The sequence below is a fragment of the Cupressus sempervirens genome, chromosome 6 (assembly GCF_028749045.1).
Source record: "Cupressus sempervirens isolate cs-2001-9-10 chromosome 6, ASM2874904v1, whole genome shotgun sequence".
In the NCBI taxonomy this organism is placed as follows: domain Eukaryota; kingdom Viridiplantae; phylum Streptophyta; class Pinopsida; order Cupressales; family Cupressaceae; genus Cupressus; species Cupressus sempervirens.
In genome coordinates, this window is record NC_143123.1 from 120638545 (window position 1) to 120657999 (window position 19455).

Here is a 19455-nt window from a genome sequence, read left to right on the forward strand (position 1 = left end):
ACTCTAACCCTAATTCTAACTCTACCATAATTGGACTCTAATCCTATCCCTAACCCTAACTATAAGCATAACTCTAACCCTAGCCTTAACCATGAGCATAACTCTAATGTTAGCCTTACTATAACCCTAACACTAACCCTAATCATAACCATAACCATAACTCTAACCCTAACCTTAACCATGACCATAACATTAACCCTAACCTTAACCATAAACATAACTCTAATCTAAACCATAACCATAACTCTAACAATAACCATAACCATAACTCTATCCCTAACCTTAACCATAGCTCAAACCCTAACCCTAATTCCAACCCTAACTCTAATGCTAACCCTAACCCTAATTCTATCCCTAAGGTTAACATTAACTATAATGGTAACTTTGTCCCTAACCATATATCTATGTATGACTATAACATTTTACATTACAATATCCCAAAAATAAAAAATATATTTTTAATCTATATTAAACTCCTTATATTAAATTTTTTAAAATATTTTGAAGCATAATTTTATACTAATTTCATACAACTCTAATTAAAAATTTTATAGTAACCTTATCAAAATAAAAAATAAAAAGTAAATATTTTTCCTATTGCGCCGTGACTGCCACTAGCTATATATACCTCTATATATATTACGCCGAGAGTAATCGTTCTCGAGGCGCCTATTTTTATTTTCATTAATCCCAACTTCGATTAAAATAACTTTGGGATTAAATAAAAATAGGCGCCTCGAGAACGATTACTCTCGGCGTAATATATATAGAAGTATATATAGCTAGTTATTGACATTAATAACAATCAGAGTATCGCCAAATATCAGAGCACATTATAATATTATTATATACATGAAAAGTTTGTTGGAAATCTTTCTTGGTACTATAAAACAGCAAACCGCATAAGATTTTGGTTACAATTCATTCTTGTTATTTTCATACGACCAGAGTTCACAGCCTGTAATACAGTATTGATACCATTCATATCGTGATTTCTTACGAAGATCGATCATTTTAGTCACCTGCAAATCTGGAGAATCGAAAAGTTATCCAGCTTTTAATTCTGTTCAAGACAGATTACTGAGATGGATGATAATGCTGCACATGTTCATGATAATCCCCTGTTTTCTCCCACTTTCCGAGGTAAGATTTCTCTGTTCTATAATTTTTTAAGTGAAAATAATTGTTAGTGTAGCTAGCTCTTCATGATAATCCTCCGTTTCTTTGTACACTCGTTTATTCTTTTTCCCTGTTCGGTGAAAAGAATTGTTGGCGTAGCTCTTCATGAATATCTCTGACAGGAAAAATTCTAATTAGGGTTAAACAAGAAGTCGTGTTTAATCTCTCAATTACAGTTGTTTTTAGTAGCAAGTTTGTTGAAGAGAGAAATCAACATGAATATCAAGATTTTACTCTCTGTATTCTTTGTTCTACTTCCTATTATTCTGGGAATCCGCATGTCATTGTACTTGTATGCTGCAGGGTATCGCCAAATCTGCTATAATTTATTCTTGATTTGTTTGAATGATGTAGAAGTGTTTGTCTGATTCGCAGGCTGTGCAGGCATTCTTTATCAGCTGCACTGCATCCTGAAGTTTTTAGTAGTCCGTTGTTCATTTGTTACAACCAAGGATCTATGTTCCATAAAGATTTTCTCATGTTGTTTTTGTTGAAGAAAGAAATTAACATGAATGTCGAGATTTTGCTCTCTGTATTCTTTGTTCTACTCCCAAATATCTGGGAATCCGCACGTCATTGTACTTGTATGCTGCAGGGTATCACCAAATCTGCTATAATCTATTCTTGATTTGTTTGAATGATGTAGAAAACTAAAGAGAGTTTGTCTGATTAGCAGGCTGTGCAGGCATTCTTTATCAGCTGCATTGCATCCTGAAGTTTTTAGTTGTCTGTTGGTCATTTGGTTCAGCCAAGGATCTATGTTCCATGAAGATTTTCTCATGTTGTTGCTCTTGTATGTGCACTTTCTATGCTGCAGGGTATCACCAAATCTGCTATAATCTATTCTTGATTTGTTTGAATGATGTAGAAAATCTAAAGAGTGTTTGTCTGATTAGCAGGCTGTGCAGGCATTCTTTATCAGCTGCACTGCATCCTGAAGTTTTTATTAGTCTGTTGGTCATTTGGTTCAGCCAAGGATCTATGTTCCATGAAGATTTTCTCATGTTGTTGTTCTTGTATGTACACTTTCTATGTTAAATCTCAGTCTTCCATGAAGATTTTCTCGTGCTGTTGTTCTTGTATGTGCACTTTCTATGTTAAATCTCAGTATTACGGTTCTCGGGTTTTAGTTACAGGTCCTCTTAAGTTATTGAAGTTAAATCTCAGTCTTAGGGCTATCAGGTTGTCGCTATTTTACATTTTAGTCTTAGGGTTATTAGGTTGTAGCTATGAGCATGGATATTTCTAGCGTCTATACAGGTCTTGTTAAAGAGAATGCATTGACATCTCATGGTGGGTTATTATATGCAGTGAGGTGTTGGGATGCCCGTGAAGAAAAAGGTGAATCGAACAAGAAAACTCCCAAGAATACTCCAAAGAAAACTCCCAAGAAATCTCCAAAGAAACTTGAAAAGAATGCTTCTTCAATTGAGATAGAGATGGACTTGAGTTCAAATTTATCAATATCATCTGGCATGACCAAGGACAGTAATTCTGGTAGTGAGAGACATACCAGGCGTCCGTCTGTAATTGAAGATGACAGAGAATGGGAAGGTCTGGATGAATTGAGGATGAAGGTCAGAAGATATGTGGAGATACAAGAAGAAGAAAACAACGAAATCTCTTATCCAGGAAGTCCGGTAATCATTCAAGCTGGAGGAGTGGCTTCCTATCATCCACTCTACTCCCCATCTGCTCCCCGGCCTAGATTTTTAAGGTATGGAGTGAGCCCTCCCGAATCTCCCATGCATAAACAAAGATCAGAGAATAAGTCCAGGTTAAAGGCAGAGTTGAAGGACGAGGCAGAGAAAGAGGCAGAAAAAGATGCATATGCAGAGAAAGAGGTAGAAAAAGAGGCAGAAAAAGATGCATGTGCAAAGAAAGGGGTAGAAAAAGAGGCAGAACAATGTCATAATGGGGAAAAATCTGAAGTCATTGAAGAATATCCCGAAGAACCACCAAGTTTAGAGGATCCGAGAAGTGAAATCACCACAGGAGATAAAGAACAACCTCAAGAAGGATTTACAAAACCAGATGATACATCAAAGCCCAATACCAATTCTCTGTCCGCTCACAGAAGCACAAATGGGTTAAAAAACCCTAAGACTGGAATTTGCCTCCCAAAGATGTTACCTCTGCTTTTAATCTTTCTATTGACCGTGGCGGCCTCTGACATTGTTCTGGTGGATAATAATTATATGAAACCTCTGCCGCTTACTGAAAGAGTGAATCTATCACAGAAAATGAAAGGGTTCTTCTTCTTGCTATGGGAACCGGTGCCTTCTGAACACATGGGTCGAATAAAAAATTCATCAAGTGCATTTGTGGGCAAGCTTGCGGATTCCTTCTATCATTGCTCTTGTTCTTCTATTTCCTATCTTAAATCCTACAAAGGATCAACGACAGAGAAAATCTGGGCCAAGTTTATCAATTTTTGCAGAAGGCTAATGGACATTTTCTTGAGTTTCTGCCATGATAAATTGTTCAGCACGAGGGCTGCTGCAGGGGAGAATCAGGAATTCTGCAAATGCTTCAACTCAAATCAGTCTGCAGACCCCATGAATCTTACCAGCCATCTGGACTCCAGTACGAGCGAGAATACCACTGTAGATACTCATCAAGCCAGTAAAGATGAAACAAACCAGAGAATTCAGGACAATTCATCTACCAGTCCCATTCAAGAAGAGGCTACCAGTTTTACCATTGATGTAAACCATGTCCATCCAGAATACGACGATCAATATTTTGAACAGATTTCAGAAGTTTATGAAACGGATGAATCACAGGGCTCCGAATGCTCATCTCCAAAAGTGAGTAAAGCAAAAAGAGTTCATTTCAATCCTGTGCCACTAGAGTTTCCTGTTGCTGAAGAGGCTTTCAAAACCACCTCGCCAGGCGTTGTTGAAAGGTTGAGTGTGGATAAAAAATCCCCAGGTATTGAATGGAAGCGTTTTATACTTGTGTCTACTGCAATGGCAATTTTGTTGATTTTCATTTGTGGAATTCTCTACTTGGGGTGGTGTATGGCCCAAAAAATGGAGGTGAGAAACCCTAGACAGAGAAACAACCCTAGACAGAGGAGGCAGCAGAATGAACAAAGTTCAACTCCTTCAATATTTGGAAGCTTTGTCCAATATTCCAGTAAGGTACGCATTCATCTAAGCATTTCATTACATTTTATCAAATAACACATTCCAGGAAGGATCTTGTTACATTTTGTACCGTGTTTTATTTTTCTGTTATTAACTTGGGTGTTTTTGTCTTTGTATTAATTCAGCCTGTTCCAAATGCTGTCAGAAGATCTGTGCGAATTCGGAATAAAAGTCTTTCACCATTATCTGCACAGCCAACTTTAACACCTCCAAGTTCAGGACATTCTTTCTCGTGATATCTCTGTTCAGAAGATCATATAACATGTGATTCTTACTGACTGGATATGTACTGCTACTCTTCTTTTTCATCTCTTTTTGAGTTTCTGTGAAAGCCACTGAAGCAAAGAAGTTTGTTTACCTATGAACAGAGGACTGATAGAGAAGTTTGCTTACCCATCAAAAGGGGTCCATTTTATCTACAAGTATACATTGAAAACTGCATCATGTTCTGGAATAATGCTTTTTCAATCAAATGAACTGTACAGAAGATGCAAATGGCTACATTGGTCTGTGAGATATATATACATATTACTTTGATGATTCCTTTGTATTTCGTTGTTTTTGTGCATCTTAAATTACACCAGTCCAATGGGTTTCTTGTCAACTGCAGTAGTTTGAAGTGTTCATTTATTTTTTCGAACTCTAAAGATTTGGTGAATCATTATTCCTCCTCTCATAGTTTCTAAACCTCCTCATGACTAATCTACCATGAATAGTATTCCTCTTCTTAATGTTAAAACACCCACAAATCACATTGAGCAAGTTGAATTTAGATCTTCTTATGAGTAATCTACCATGAATAATGTTCCTCTTCTTAATGTTAAAACTCCCAGAAATCACATTGAGCAAGTTGAATTTAGATCTTCTTGATTCTTATTACTAATAGTTTTGAGCCCCTAATTTATGAAAAAACACTATGATTAATTACAGCCTTAGCTGCAGTAGTTTTTAAATGTTCATTTTTATTTTTTTGGAACTCTACAGATTCGGTGAGCTTATGATTGGTTACAGGCTTAGCTGCAGTAGTTTTTAAGTGTTCAATTTTTTTTTTGGAACTCTACAGATTTGGTGAGCTTATGGATTGTCTTTAATGCAATTGCAACTATGCTTTGATAACATTTTAAAGATTTCTAATTTTGAGTTATATTTGGAATGTAGCTTTTATAATTGTTGCGCCACAATCTTGACTGGTATGCTGGAGACGTAGGCCATCATAATGTGCCTAAAGAACCGTGTTACAATCTTCTTTGCAACTGTTAAACAAATAATCTGAAAGTGGGCATTCGGTATCTTTTAGGTACATATTAATCACATGTATACGTCCATATGGAACTCATTTTTTAAGGTAATATCTAAAGATCTTCTAAAACCATTTTAATTAGGTTTCCAAACAATGACCTACCTCTATTTTTAGATGCACAAATGCTTAGTGACCCTGCGATAGCTTAAAATCTCAGTTCTCTGCACCAGAGAATAAAATGTCAGCATAGCATAAACCTTTTCCAGATAAACATGCAAATATTTTTAAAATGTCATAGAAAAAAAGTTCTATCGGCTTAATAAAATGTACCTGCATATTATTATTATTATTATTTTAATTTGTTTGAAAATATTTTATTTTTAAGTACTCTACTATGAGATTTTTTTTATATTAAAAATATTTATTTTAATAAATAAATGTCTTGTTTTTAGAAAATAAAACAACTCTGATATTGTATATTTTATATTTACAAACATATTGGTGGATATAGTTTTTAATAAATTAATCTATTCAAAACTATTAGTGGCGCACATATCTTTATTTTTAATTTAAATCAATTATTAAATGAGATGGTAAAAAAAATATTTCATTCATTTTTATTTTATTTTATTTAAAAGATTGATATCTTTTATTGTTGGAATGTAACAATGCATCTATTATATGTCGTCCTTTCATTTTTGTTTTTTGGTTTGTAGTACAATGAATAGCATAAAAACTCTATTTCTATATTGAAATTAACAAATGACTTAGATCTCATGTATGCACATCCAAAACTACATTTCCTACTATATTGAAATTAACAAATGACTTAGATCTCATTTATGCACATCCAAAACTACATTTCCTATGTAATATTAGCATAGCATAAACCTTTGTACAAATAAACATACAAATATTTCAAAAAAACATCATAGAATAGTTTTATTGGCTTGATAAACTGTGTGTTTAAAAAAAATAAAAAAATGAAATTATTTTATTTTTAAAGTACCACTTTAATAGATTAATTTTTAATTTTTATTTAAATAGTATAAATATCTTGCTTCTAGAAAATAAAACATTTCTATATTGTATTTTAAATTTTATATTTACTAACATATTGGTGAATATAGTTTTTAATAAAATTAATCTATTATAAAATAAAGATAAATCAATTATTGAATGAGATGGTAAAAAAATATTTCATTCATTTTTATTTTATTTTATTTATATCTTTTATTTTTAGAATGTAACAATGTATCTATTATATGTTCTCCTTTCATTTTTGTTTCTTTGTTTGTAGTACTATGAATAGCATAAAAATTCTATTTCTACCTTGTTCGAAAATACCTATGGGAGGAGTTACATAATTGTTTACAGTCTTTCCCTTCTTACAATCACTTGTTCGGAGGGGACTTCAACTCCCCTCTCTTCCTTTCTGAGAAAGTGGGGGGACTTGTTGGCTATAGTGATAGCATGGGGGACCTTGTGAGCTTCGTTAATAATTCCAATCTAGTGGATATTAGTCTCATTGGCAATCCCTTCACGTGAACTAATAATAGAAGAGGACCTCATTTGATCTAGGTTAGATTGGGTAGATTATTTACTTCCTCTTCTTGGGTGGCTTCCAATTATTCCCTTCTGAAGTCTCTACCTTGTACTATTTCTAATCACAACCTACTAATGTTTCAATGGAAGGATACCCCATTGTGTGGCCCTCCCCCATTTAGATATGAAATCATGTGGTGTCCCCACCCGTCCTTCAGGGAGATGGTTAAATGGCGGTGGAACACCCCCATAATGGGCACTACTATACTTTAGAGTATCTTTTAAATTGGATTTTGACTAGCACTTGCACCCAACAAAGGTGCAAGGGATACACTAATAGGTGGTTGATTTAAAATATAATTTACATAAAATAAAATGTCATTCTTCAAACAAGTTTAAAGTATATAAGCCATTCTTGTACATAGTAGCATCCACTTTGAAAGAGCTAAAGTTATAATAGTGTCCTATTGTGCATGAGAAGAAATAAAAAATTGTTATATTTGTAATTATAAATCCTCTCTAGTTTAATCTTCTTAATCATTAGGTGTGAACCTATAGAAAATAAAATGCTATAATTGATAAGAAATAGAAAAATTCACAAATTGATGAAAGGGGATAATTTAGTTTGTATTTTTTTGAAATTGGGTGTATTAGTAACTTCACATACCTAGAATTATTGCAAGATCAAATGTAAGTGAGCATCTTTTTTCTATCTAATAATGTTGTATGGATTTTTGTCCTTCTTTTATAGCAGTGATCCAAAGAGAAGACATTCTCTATATGGAGGCCTTTTAGGGATTTGACTCTTCAAATTGTTTTAAAGATGGGGGCTTGTCTTTCAATTTCACCTATATCAATTGTGGCTTTTTTTAGTGTCAATTTTTTTAAATTTGTGTATGGTTCAATTTTATTACATATATAGTTCACTTTTCTTAAATGAATATATTATTTTCAAAATATAAAGACATTACAAAAGAATTTTCAAACATGCATTTACTGTCATTGAAGAGTAAAGAATATAAGAATTCAACATGTCTCGAACTTTATCTGCTTGTGCAATCTTATACATCATCTACCACATTAATTATTTTGGGAAGATATTTGAAATGTCATAAGAAAAAAAAGATATTTTCAATCTTAGAGAGGTGGATAAATCCTTGCAATCTTTGGATAAATTTTGCATATATGTATGACAATCCCTAATAGTTGGTTTTGAGTCCTTTCCTATACTACTTAATGGAACTAACCTATTCATTTGATCTAATTGTGTATTGGTTGTTTTTCGGCAGTGTGTCTAGTGTCTATGAAAAATGTTGAGATTTTAGAATGTTTTATAATCATGTGTGAAAGGCTTATTTTAGTTTGGAGACTCCTACTTAGCTTCGACAAGTTCCTCTTCTCACCACACATTTGTATATAATGAAGTGAGTGTGGTCTTGAGCATTACATGGAAATGGAAATGGTTGTTCAATTAATTAGTGATAGGGCTTGTGTGGGGGATTTCATTATGGTATTATAGGAATAATGTGTTTGATGGCTTCATGACCTTTAAATTTGAATATATTTTTAAGTTTAGGAGCTCTATGATTTTATTTAATGTTCATAAGGGACTGGAAGTTTATCTTCAAAGCATTGATTATTTATAGAATTCTCTTCTTTTATGTAACCATTTCTTTAGAATTTCAATAGAAACTATAATATTCAGCTCTTGTTGCTCTAATTTAATATTTATTTAGTGGATACGTTTAGTGCATACAAGATATGGTTGAAATTGCATGTCTTTATAACGGTGCTCCTACACTTATTCTCAAGATATCTTGGTAGTTGTAAGATGTTGCGCAGGTAAACGATAGCCACTATGATGGCATGGAAGTTTCTTAGTTGGGTCTCTTTGGATGAGACATTGTTCTAGATATGAGTCTCATCTTGGAGATGGATCGGAAGGAAAATTTCTTCTTAAATTAGGGATCTCGTACAGGGAGATCAGATATTTTAAAGGATAGGTTAATAACCTATTGCAAGACCATTGTAACTAATGTATTATTATAACAACAACATGTATGTGGTTTTTGTATCATCTGTTAGATCTGTATATTCTGTATTTGGGCATGGCTATGGGCCATATCAATTATAGGTTGAAGTGAGTTACAACCAAAGGTGATCTTCCTGATTCTTTCCTATCAATTTGCTCGATTGAGTTAGGATTTTAATCTTTCAAAATTAGTAAATAGAATATTTTGGCTACAATCCGTTATATAAGAAAAATTATAGGCAAATTAAAATAATGTATTAAGTTAAAAATAATACTAGGAAGATTGATAAGATTATAGCCAATTACAAATATAGTATATGTTAGAGTAATACAAATTTTTTATTAATTAAATCATATTGATTTAATCATTAAATCATTTATTATCTCTGGTTTACTTAAGCTAAACTTTGGGCATATAATAATCAATTCTTTTACTAATTATTATCATGCAACTTAGGTTAGTTATCTATTAGGGTTTTGATCTCCTTTACAAGTGATATATCTCTTTGTAATTATTATTCATTCACTTTTGATAATAGCAATCTCTCATTTTGCTCATCAAGCATGTCCCAACTATAGATCTGGAAATTCCAACCTTTATAGCTTTTGCTTCTATCTTTTTGTGACACATGTTTGCATGTAGGTGATTCTTGGGAGCTATGGGGTTGATCTTTCATCAACTTCAACACAGTATAAGAGCTCCAGATCTTCATGCTCTTGTTCTATTTTTGAGAGATTTGGCATCAGTTTTCAAATTTGTGACTTTCAAATGATTTTGTATTGGATCTAGGGGGTCACCTTTTTTCGGTGCACTTTGAGCCCAAATAGACCTCATCGTTGATCTCAAAATGCTTGAAAACCCTCATTTCCATATAAAATATGTCAAGTTCAGACATTGTTGAAATTTGGGACAATTTTTTTTAACCCAAAGTCATAGAGACTTGGGCTTGAAAATTAAGAGAGTGATTTTTATTTTATTAAAAAGAAGTTTGCAAAATTTCATTTACAAGAAACTTTTATGGTTTTTATGAATTGTGTGTAATAAAAATGCATCGTGTAAGAGTTTTTGGAGTAAGACATTATTGGTGGTAGGTCTACCCATGCACTTTTATTCACCAGCATTGGGTGTAACTCCTACGCAGATATGCTCCACCTTTTAATTGGACTTGTCATTCAATGTCCAGACCCCCCTACACATTATGCAATTTTTTTTGGCTCATTTAGTACATTTTTGGGAGAATCAGTGGTTTGGGCATGATTTCTTGGTGAAGGCCAACTCAGCCTTGTACATAGACCTCTACCCTCATCATACACATCTCTACCAACAAGATGATTGGAGGCATTTTGGTTGAATGGGAGGCTTCAATGATTTAACTGGAGGAGGACATTTTGTTTTTGGGCAGTAATTTATTAATCAAATTAGCATGCCCAAGAGCTTTGTTGGACATTTTTCCTCACATAGATGATTATAGTGGATTTTAAAGTAGGTTTTGATACCCTTTTTAAAGCAAGTTCATGTGCATGTTAGCTTCCATACATCTTGGATTGCGCATTCATTTGTTTTTGGGGCCCATTTGCCATATTTTTCTGGGCCTCCTTGAATGGCGACCCAACTTTTGGGACAACACAAAAAGTAGTTTTTTGCTCATGCAAACCTTGATTTTTGCATGCTCTCTGATTGTCTTAAGGAAGGAATTGGTGTTAATGTTTTGGGTGAATATCTTATGAAATTTTTGTTAAGGTTGTAGCTTCTTTTAGATTAAGACACCGTGTTGATGGTAAATCATCTTTAAGATAAATATATTATATATATTATATATGTAATATAATATACGTATACACACACACACACACATATATACATATATATACATGTATGAATATATATATATATATATATATATATATATATATATATATATATATATATATATATATATATATATATATATATATATATATGGGGTTAACATATTAATATTACCTATATGTATAATATGAGTTATACATATGGTTATTTATATAATTAATATATTAATTAATAATGATTAACTATAGAGACATGTCTCCTCCTCTCATATTTATGACTCTTCAAATATACATTTGGAAGACATCAATCACATTGGCAATGTTAGTACATTTGTAAAAAATGATCCATGTTACTCAACATGGTATCAGAACCACCTACAAATTTAAACAAGTATTTGAAGAATGGAAGCTTGCAAACATGATATGAAATTAGGCCACCCCTTATACATTTACACTATTAGATCTAGCCTTAGTGAAGTTAAAAATAAGGAGTTTGAGTTCCTACTCAAAGAAGGAAAATCGGGTCACACGTTTTACCATGATCAGATATCTATCAAGTCTATATATATTGAATCAATGCTTCAATCCATTAGAATATTATGAGGATGACTTTAAAGACAGATCTTAGAGAGATAATGATTGCACTTGGTATTCCACGTATAGCAAAAATTAACACTTATACATAACATTGATAACAAATTTGGTGTAACGCCCAACCAGGGAACCCAAAATAAATTAACCTAAAGTTTCACTAAGTTTGTCAAAAATTTATTTTGAAAGACAATAACCAACAACATATAATACAAAAAAAGCAATAACAACAAGAGATAAAATAATGAAAGCAATACTCACCATACATATAGCTATCGTAAATAGATCACATCTCCTAAGGGTCCCATGACATTGAATCACATTTAAGTTTAATTAATACTAAATCTAACATGTAACAAAAATCCACATCAAGGAATAACTACAAGTACAATTCCAATTAAATAATATACAATTACATAGGATGCCACTTGGCATAATCAAAATGTTTAATCGTCCACTGTACAAGTCATAGGCTATGAAAAGCTCAAAGAATATGCATCATAAATAAAATACATCATCTAATAAGATCTCTGATAAAAAAATACAATACCACACAATATAACCATCCAATAGAAATATAAGATAAAAAAGAAAGGATCAAATGCAAAGGTACATCCAACAATGATATCCAACGGTTGGATCTCAATGGTATAAGAAAAATGCACTAGACCTGACCTCGTGGAACCTAAATGGCCCTCTCCCACCACATTGAGGAGATAAAGTGAAGTCTCCTACGAATATCAAAACACAAGTCATAACCAACATCTAGCTCAAGGAAACACCTGAAAGAAAACTATCTCAAAGGGTACCAAGACACAAGTATCAACTAATCCCAGAGGCAACAAGACATGTAAGAAATCTACTATGTAAATGGGCAAGTTTCATCACATGAGCCAACTTTAAGGTTACCCTAGCAACCTCTCTAGACTATGTCCCCTAGTGTCTCTATGCAACATCAGTATCCTTTCGTACAAACAAGGCATACTATCAAGTTAACTCTTAGGTTACCGTGGCAGTCTCTCTAGACTTTAGCCTCCTAGTGACTTTATCTGACACCATATCTTATTAATTCATTTTAAACCCATTTAATGAAATGTTATCACTTATTATAATAACCTACAATGGGTTACCTAGGAAACCACTTAGGGCTTCAACCTCCATTGCAAGCCACTTCCCCACATGACATAAATATAACCTACCCTAAGCTTAGTAAAAGGTCTCATATGACCATAAACCACCCATTAGTTATTAAACACGCAACTGAAAAGTATTGAAGCATCACTAATCAAAATCAAAGATTCCACTGATACAATCATCCTAATAGGACCGATCCAAAATCAAGTACACATTTACCAAACCATGACATAACATGACATCACCAAAACAAATCACATAATCACTTCGGTCCTATACAAGCAACTGGGAAGCAATTGAAATATAATTGAGTAAAGACTCATAGGTTACACTAGAAAAGTCATACCATTCACCTTAGTTTTACACAAGAAATTGGAAAGCACAACAAAACATCCAATCAAACTCATCATAGAACACACATGATACACACATGATACATCAACATGATCAGGTATAAAAGATCATATACATGAAAACATCTTAGAACAAAACCCCCAAGCCTTTGGTAAACATCTTGATTTGGTCAAAGCTAAGTCAACCTCAAAACCCCTAGCAATAAATCACACGTCATATAAAGAGTACATACAAAAGTAACTTTCATAATTCACTCACTTTTGAAAACACAAAGGTTCAATTTTCACTTATAGGTTCTCAAGTTTTCATTTTTATTTTGATTTCCAAGTGTTACAATTGATAGGGTTTTAGATTCCATTTTCTAGATCCCAGATTCATAAAGGTTTCTGAGTTCTCAAGAATCTCAAAAGATTCAACATTACATAAATAGTTGTTTTAAAAATAAAACTCCATTTTCAATTATCAAATTATCTTCCAATACATCTTAATAATAAAATTCTTCAATTTACATATTATTAAAACTCACAACAATCAATTAATTTATTAATGATAATAATTATTAATTTATTAATGATAATAATTATTAATTTATTAATAATTTATACTAAATGTTAATAAATAATTGCTATTCAATTAATAAAATACTAATTTAATAATATTTATAATATTTAATAACAATATAATTAGTAATTATTAATATTAAATATTATCAAAATAATATTATAAAATTAACTATATTAACCATTTATTAAATTATAAAATATAATAATTTTAATTTATAACAAAAAAAGTTATTATTTTATCTAAAAAACTATGTTTACAGCACAAAGGGCTCTCATGCTATGCAGGAGGCTTCTATGACAACACTCAACATTGCTATGGCAATGTGAGCCACTGCCAAGGAGTGCTCACGACTACTATGGTAGCGTAAGCTACTGCTAAGTAGCAAACCACATGCCAAGTAGGGGGGAGGTCATTGCCCCTCCTCACAAAATTATTTTTAAAAAATAATTTCCCTATTTTGTTTTGTTTTTTAAAAACCAGATTGCCTAAAAGCATACTAGACCCGTCCCTTCCAAAATTCTTATTCTTTATAAAATATTATTACCACAGTAATATATTATTACTGCAGTATTTAATATATTATATAAATCTTGATATATCTTTTTAAACTTAATTTCAACAATAGATTTGTTAGGGTAAAGATTCTGAAACAATTTAAAACCGGTATTCCTTTCACACCCCATCCCTAATTCACAATATTGAAGACAAACCTGTTTATCTAATTTGATTTCATTCACATACATTATCGAAATGAAGAACAACAATTACACAAACAAGGGTTTCAAAAGACAAAATTCATTCACAGATGATTTAGAAATGAAAAAATAATAGAACCACAACAAGGGTTTCAAATTCTCAATTCATATACAAAGGCTTCTCAAATGAAGAACGATAAAATCACATGCAAAGGTTTCAACCCAATTGAATTCTGAAAAATAGATTCACAAACATAGAGAAGATAGAGAAATCAAAGAATGAGCAACTATTGCACAAACCCACAAGATCCTACTTGGATACGATGATAAAACAACGAATGCACAAAACATACAAGAACTTTCCTTTTCCTTTGAAAACACCCTTTTCGAAAACTAGCTCCTCCAAGCCTACGTGTGGAGAAATGAGTTCTGATTTCCTAATAAAGAGCTCTCCCTAAATTAGGGCTTCGATCGTGCAATCACATCAAAATCCTTTTAACTTTATTAATTTATTATATTTTAATTTCATGCACAAGCTTTATACAATTTAACTAAAATAAACTTTATTAAAATTAGTGCTTTCTCTATCTTATTAAATCATGAGATTTTTTTAATATAATATTTATTAATTTAACTAATAATATTATTTAGATTTTATTATTAAAATAAAACTCCTAAATAATTATCATTAAATTAAATAAATATAAATATGCCAAAATTAAAACTTTAACTAAATCTTTAAATTTAATTCTTTTATTTAATTAATCTTTTAATTAATTAAATATAATTAAATATTGAATTTTCTTTATAAAATTTTCATTAAATTATCTTTTAATATGATTTAATTACAACTAAAAATCACACCAAACCCATCAAACTAAATACAAAAACCCATCATAAAGGACAAAGCATAGAATCAACTCCAAGGTCAAAATCATGAATTCACGTCACTTGACAAATTTAGATAGGTAAACAACTCAGATACTTGTCCCACTTTCTAGGGTAATTGACTTATATTAAGATTTGGACTCAAGAATTATCTCTCCAGCTATACCATTGAGATACTGTGATAGGGTATGCTCATCTTGGCAATTCAGGGAAGTCTATCTCAGGTACCTCCAATCTACATAAAATCCATGCATGTACATAGACATATATTCCAAACTAAATAGGCAATGGTGGGAAGTGGTGCATCGTGTAGATCCCTAGTAGTAGGTGACTACAACTCTCTCCCTCAACCACATCAAAAACATCATACATAAAGTAAAACATACAGGTACACCATACACATGCAAGTATGGGGTAAGTATCATATAAATTGTATATAAATAATCTATCTAACTATCAGGATGGGATAACTAAAAACACAATATACTAGCATCATCAACGAAAGAATAATCATGCATATATAAAATAACTAGTATCAACATAACTCGTCATATAATCAACTGAGTATGAAATAATATCAAAAAATCTAGAAACAAATGTTGCTAATCATCAAGCATGAACATAAAGCTGGCCTAAAAGAATTCAACAATATAATAGAAAAGTCAAGTAGGGGTAGGCATTACATTTTGACTAATATTGTGAAACATCCAATTTTCCCAGGTCTAAATTAACATCTAACGTACACAAAGAATACAATTATAACTTCAATTTCATAAGAAGGCAGTTACATCATTCATGTTTATGTGAAAAATATTATCGTTAAAATTATTTAGACAAAATTTCTTAACTAGAAACTTAAAACACCATCAAATGAAATTACTACAAAAATTGAAACTACTTACCTCAAAAAAAATGAGATTGAAATCAAACTAGGGATGCTTCTGCAACCACCCAGGTTAGTCCACAAATACACTATAACAATTTCACATGATGACTATCGTCTAAAATCCCTATCTCAAAATCAAATGATGATTGCAATTAAATACCACTATATTTAAAATTAAGGCATCACATACCACTGTAACAATTAGAGCACTATTTACCTTTGATTCATTTAGGGCATCTAATACCGCTATCTCACTTAGAGCTTCTACTACCACAGATTTAACTAGGGCTTCTGATACCATGGATTCAATTAGGGCTTCCAATACCATGGATTCAATTAGGGTTTTTGATACCACTGTATCATTTAGGGTTCTAGCTGTCACACAATCAATTAGGGCTTCATATTTCTTTTCTTTTCGATTACTTATCTATGACAGTAACTCAAGATTAGAAATATACTTATATTCGATATTCATATAAATGAAAAGTAATTTATGAATCTATCCTTTACATCTAGGTGTAAAATAATGGTAACAATGAATTAACTCAATTTAATCTTACCTCCTCATAACTAAAAATGATAATACTTGTTTTTGATAATTGAATATATGACTATCTCTGTCTAACACATGTCTGCCATCTTAAGGAAAAGTGAAACATTGTCAGGGGCTTAACCACCCAACCTTGGACCACAACATATCCCCACACGATCTCTAACTAGAAAGGCCCTCCCTACTTGGAATTGGTAGGGGTCATCTTGCCATCTACTAGACTTCTGGATAATTAACTCACCATACGACTTGGCAATAGGAGATCACAATAATAGTAATGTGCATGAGCTATTAAATAATTCATATTAAATGATAAATATTGATATGTCATATCTGATACTAATTCTTATTATTGATGATTTCTTTCTCACACCTCATCACCCATCTTTTTTGCTACATAGCTGAGTGAGTCCCAGGTATTCAGGATTCTCAGAGTAGATGGCTCTATCATTTAGTCAAGAAGATTACATACAACCATCATTTTATGATTATGTCCTTTAAAGATCTCAAAATTGACAAAAATCTTGACAATATTCTTCATGAGTGGAACATGTATGAGCTAATGTAATAATTAATTTAATATATATTTTTTTTCTGATATCATTCTTTTATTCTTATAGGTTCATCTACGCCTCCTCACCATAATCAGGCCATCAAGCAGATGATTCCTTGGTGTCTTCAAATTAGCTTTACTGAAATGCTTCCCACCTTCTTCACCATATTTTGGCTTTTAGCCTGGTGAATTCCTTGGTGCTCTGGTTTGTTATCTCATCTCAATTTTAAACATTATTTCAAATTTCATAATATATAATATCAAAGAAGATAGTCTTTTAAGAAAAATTTGGAGAAGTTGCCTATTCAGATATCAATCAGTTAATTGATTTGATTAGAAAACATGGTTAAAATAATCAACTGACCTTCAATAGGTTATAATGAAATTGAAAGGATTACTATGGATGACTTCTTCTAGGTCTTACATCATAGCAAGAAATAAAGGCACAATGAATTATGATTGGCTCTATGAAGAGTTTGATGACACAAAAGAAACAAAATATTCACTATGAGGTTTGCTTACAGGGATGATTGCATATTTATTATCAAACAAGGAAAGGAAGTGAAAATGTTTTTATGGAATACAAAAGATGTCTTACATGACTTGGCCCTATGATTATGTGACTCGAGTTGTTCAAATAGTTCTCTAACTTGCGACAATAAACTCAGTCGTATGCTCTGTATTTACTTGTTGTTTCCTCCGCACTAGATTTTGTAATCTAGCTAAAGGTTTTGAATGTGATATGGCTTGCAAGACTAAGAATAGTAATGGACGACAAAGGCTAGGAAAAAAATGGTGCTGAGTTACATTTGAAGTTCTTATATTATAGATGGGAGCTAGTCCTTATGGCTTCCATTAGTTACAAGATCATATTCAGATTCTTTATCAGATTGGATAAAAAGAAAGAAATAGAAAGGAGTGAAAATTGAAAAGAAAAAGAAGATGAAGAGTTTTATTATAATTATTAAAATCTAATATATACAAACAACATCACCTAATTGATTATTAACTTATAATGGTGCTAAATGATTTTACATTTATATGTACGTAATAAATAATTATTAAAAACAAAATAAAGAAAGATAAATTAAAATCCTTTAAGATAAATTTTACATTTTAACTCAATTATTTTTATTAAATTATTTATTAAATAACTCATGTGGGTCCTACAGATGTATTCTGTTCCAAGTCACTAGGTCCTCTACCTATCTGCCCAGCGATGGTGATGCCCTACCTAATTCTTTTTTGACAATGCTTCCACCCCTTCAACAAGCTCCTTGCAAGGAATTTCTCTATAATTAAATTATAAATTATTTAATCATAAATAATCATAATAGTTAACCTTTCAGCTTAATTCCATGAATTTGCAATTAATGATCAACTAACATGTCATCTTCACTTGAAACCATAATGATCAACTATCTTACCATTTCACCAGATTATATCAAATTAAACTGCCAACTAACTTCATGCGAATCTCAATGGCTATATTTCAAACTAGGTCAAAAATTGGGATCTAACATACCATTCCCCTTGTGCTTTATCATCCTCGATGAACTTGAAATTGCAAACATTATAAAGAAGTATTTTAAAATTGGAATGTAACATATATGAAACATCTATTTTCCTAGGTCTAAACTAACATCTAACATACACAAAGAATACATTACCATTAGAATCAGTTAGACAAAATTTCTTAACTAGAAACTCAAAACACCATCAAATGAAATTACTATAGAAATTAAAACTACTTATCTCAAAAAAATGAGATTGAAATCAAACTAGCGATGCTTCTGCAACCACCCAAGTTAGTCCAAAAATACACTATAACAATTTCACATGATGACTATCATCTAAAACCACCATCTCAAAATCAAATGATGATTATAATCAAATGCCATTATATTTAAAATTAGGACATCACATACCACTGTATCAATTAGGGCATCTAATACTACTATCTCACTTAGAGCTTCTGCTACCATAGATTTAACTAGGTCTTCTAATACCACGAATTTAATTAGGGCTTCCAATACCATAGATTCAATTAGGGTTTATGATACCACTATATCATTTAGGGTTCCAACTTTCACACAATCAATTAGGGCTTCAGATTTCTTTTCTTTTTGATTACTTATCTATGACAGTAACTCAAGATTAGAAATATACTTATATTCGATATTCATATAAATGAAAAGTAATTTATAAATCTATCCTTTACATCTAGGTGTAAAATAATGGTAATAATGAATTAACTTAATTTAATCTTACCTCCTCATAACT

General features: G+C 31.7%; 1 protein-coding gene across 1 annotated transcript; it reads left to right on the top strand.

Annotated features, from left to right (window-relative positions):
• The first annotated feature begins 916 nt into the window (after positions 1–916).
• LOC149551522 (uncharacterized) lies at positions 917–4881 on the top strand. Its single transcript, XM_089787022.1, has 3 exons — positions 917–1143; positions 2491–4325; positions 4457–4881. The coding sequence occupies exons 1-3, from the start codon at positions 1086–1088 to the stop codon at positions 4565–4567; spliced, it is 2004 nt and encodes a 667-aa protein (XP_089643148.1). The 5' UTR covers positions 917–1085; the 3' UTR covers positions 4568–4881.
• The last annotated feature ends 14574 nt before the right edge of the window (positions 4882–19455 follow it).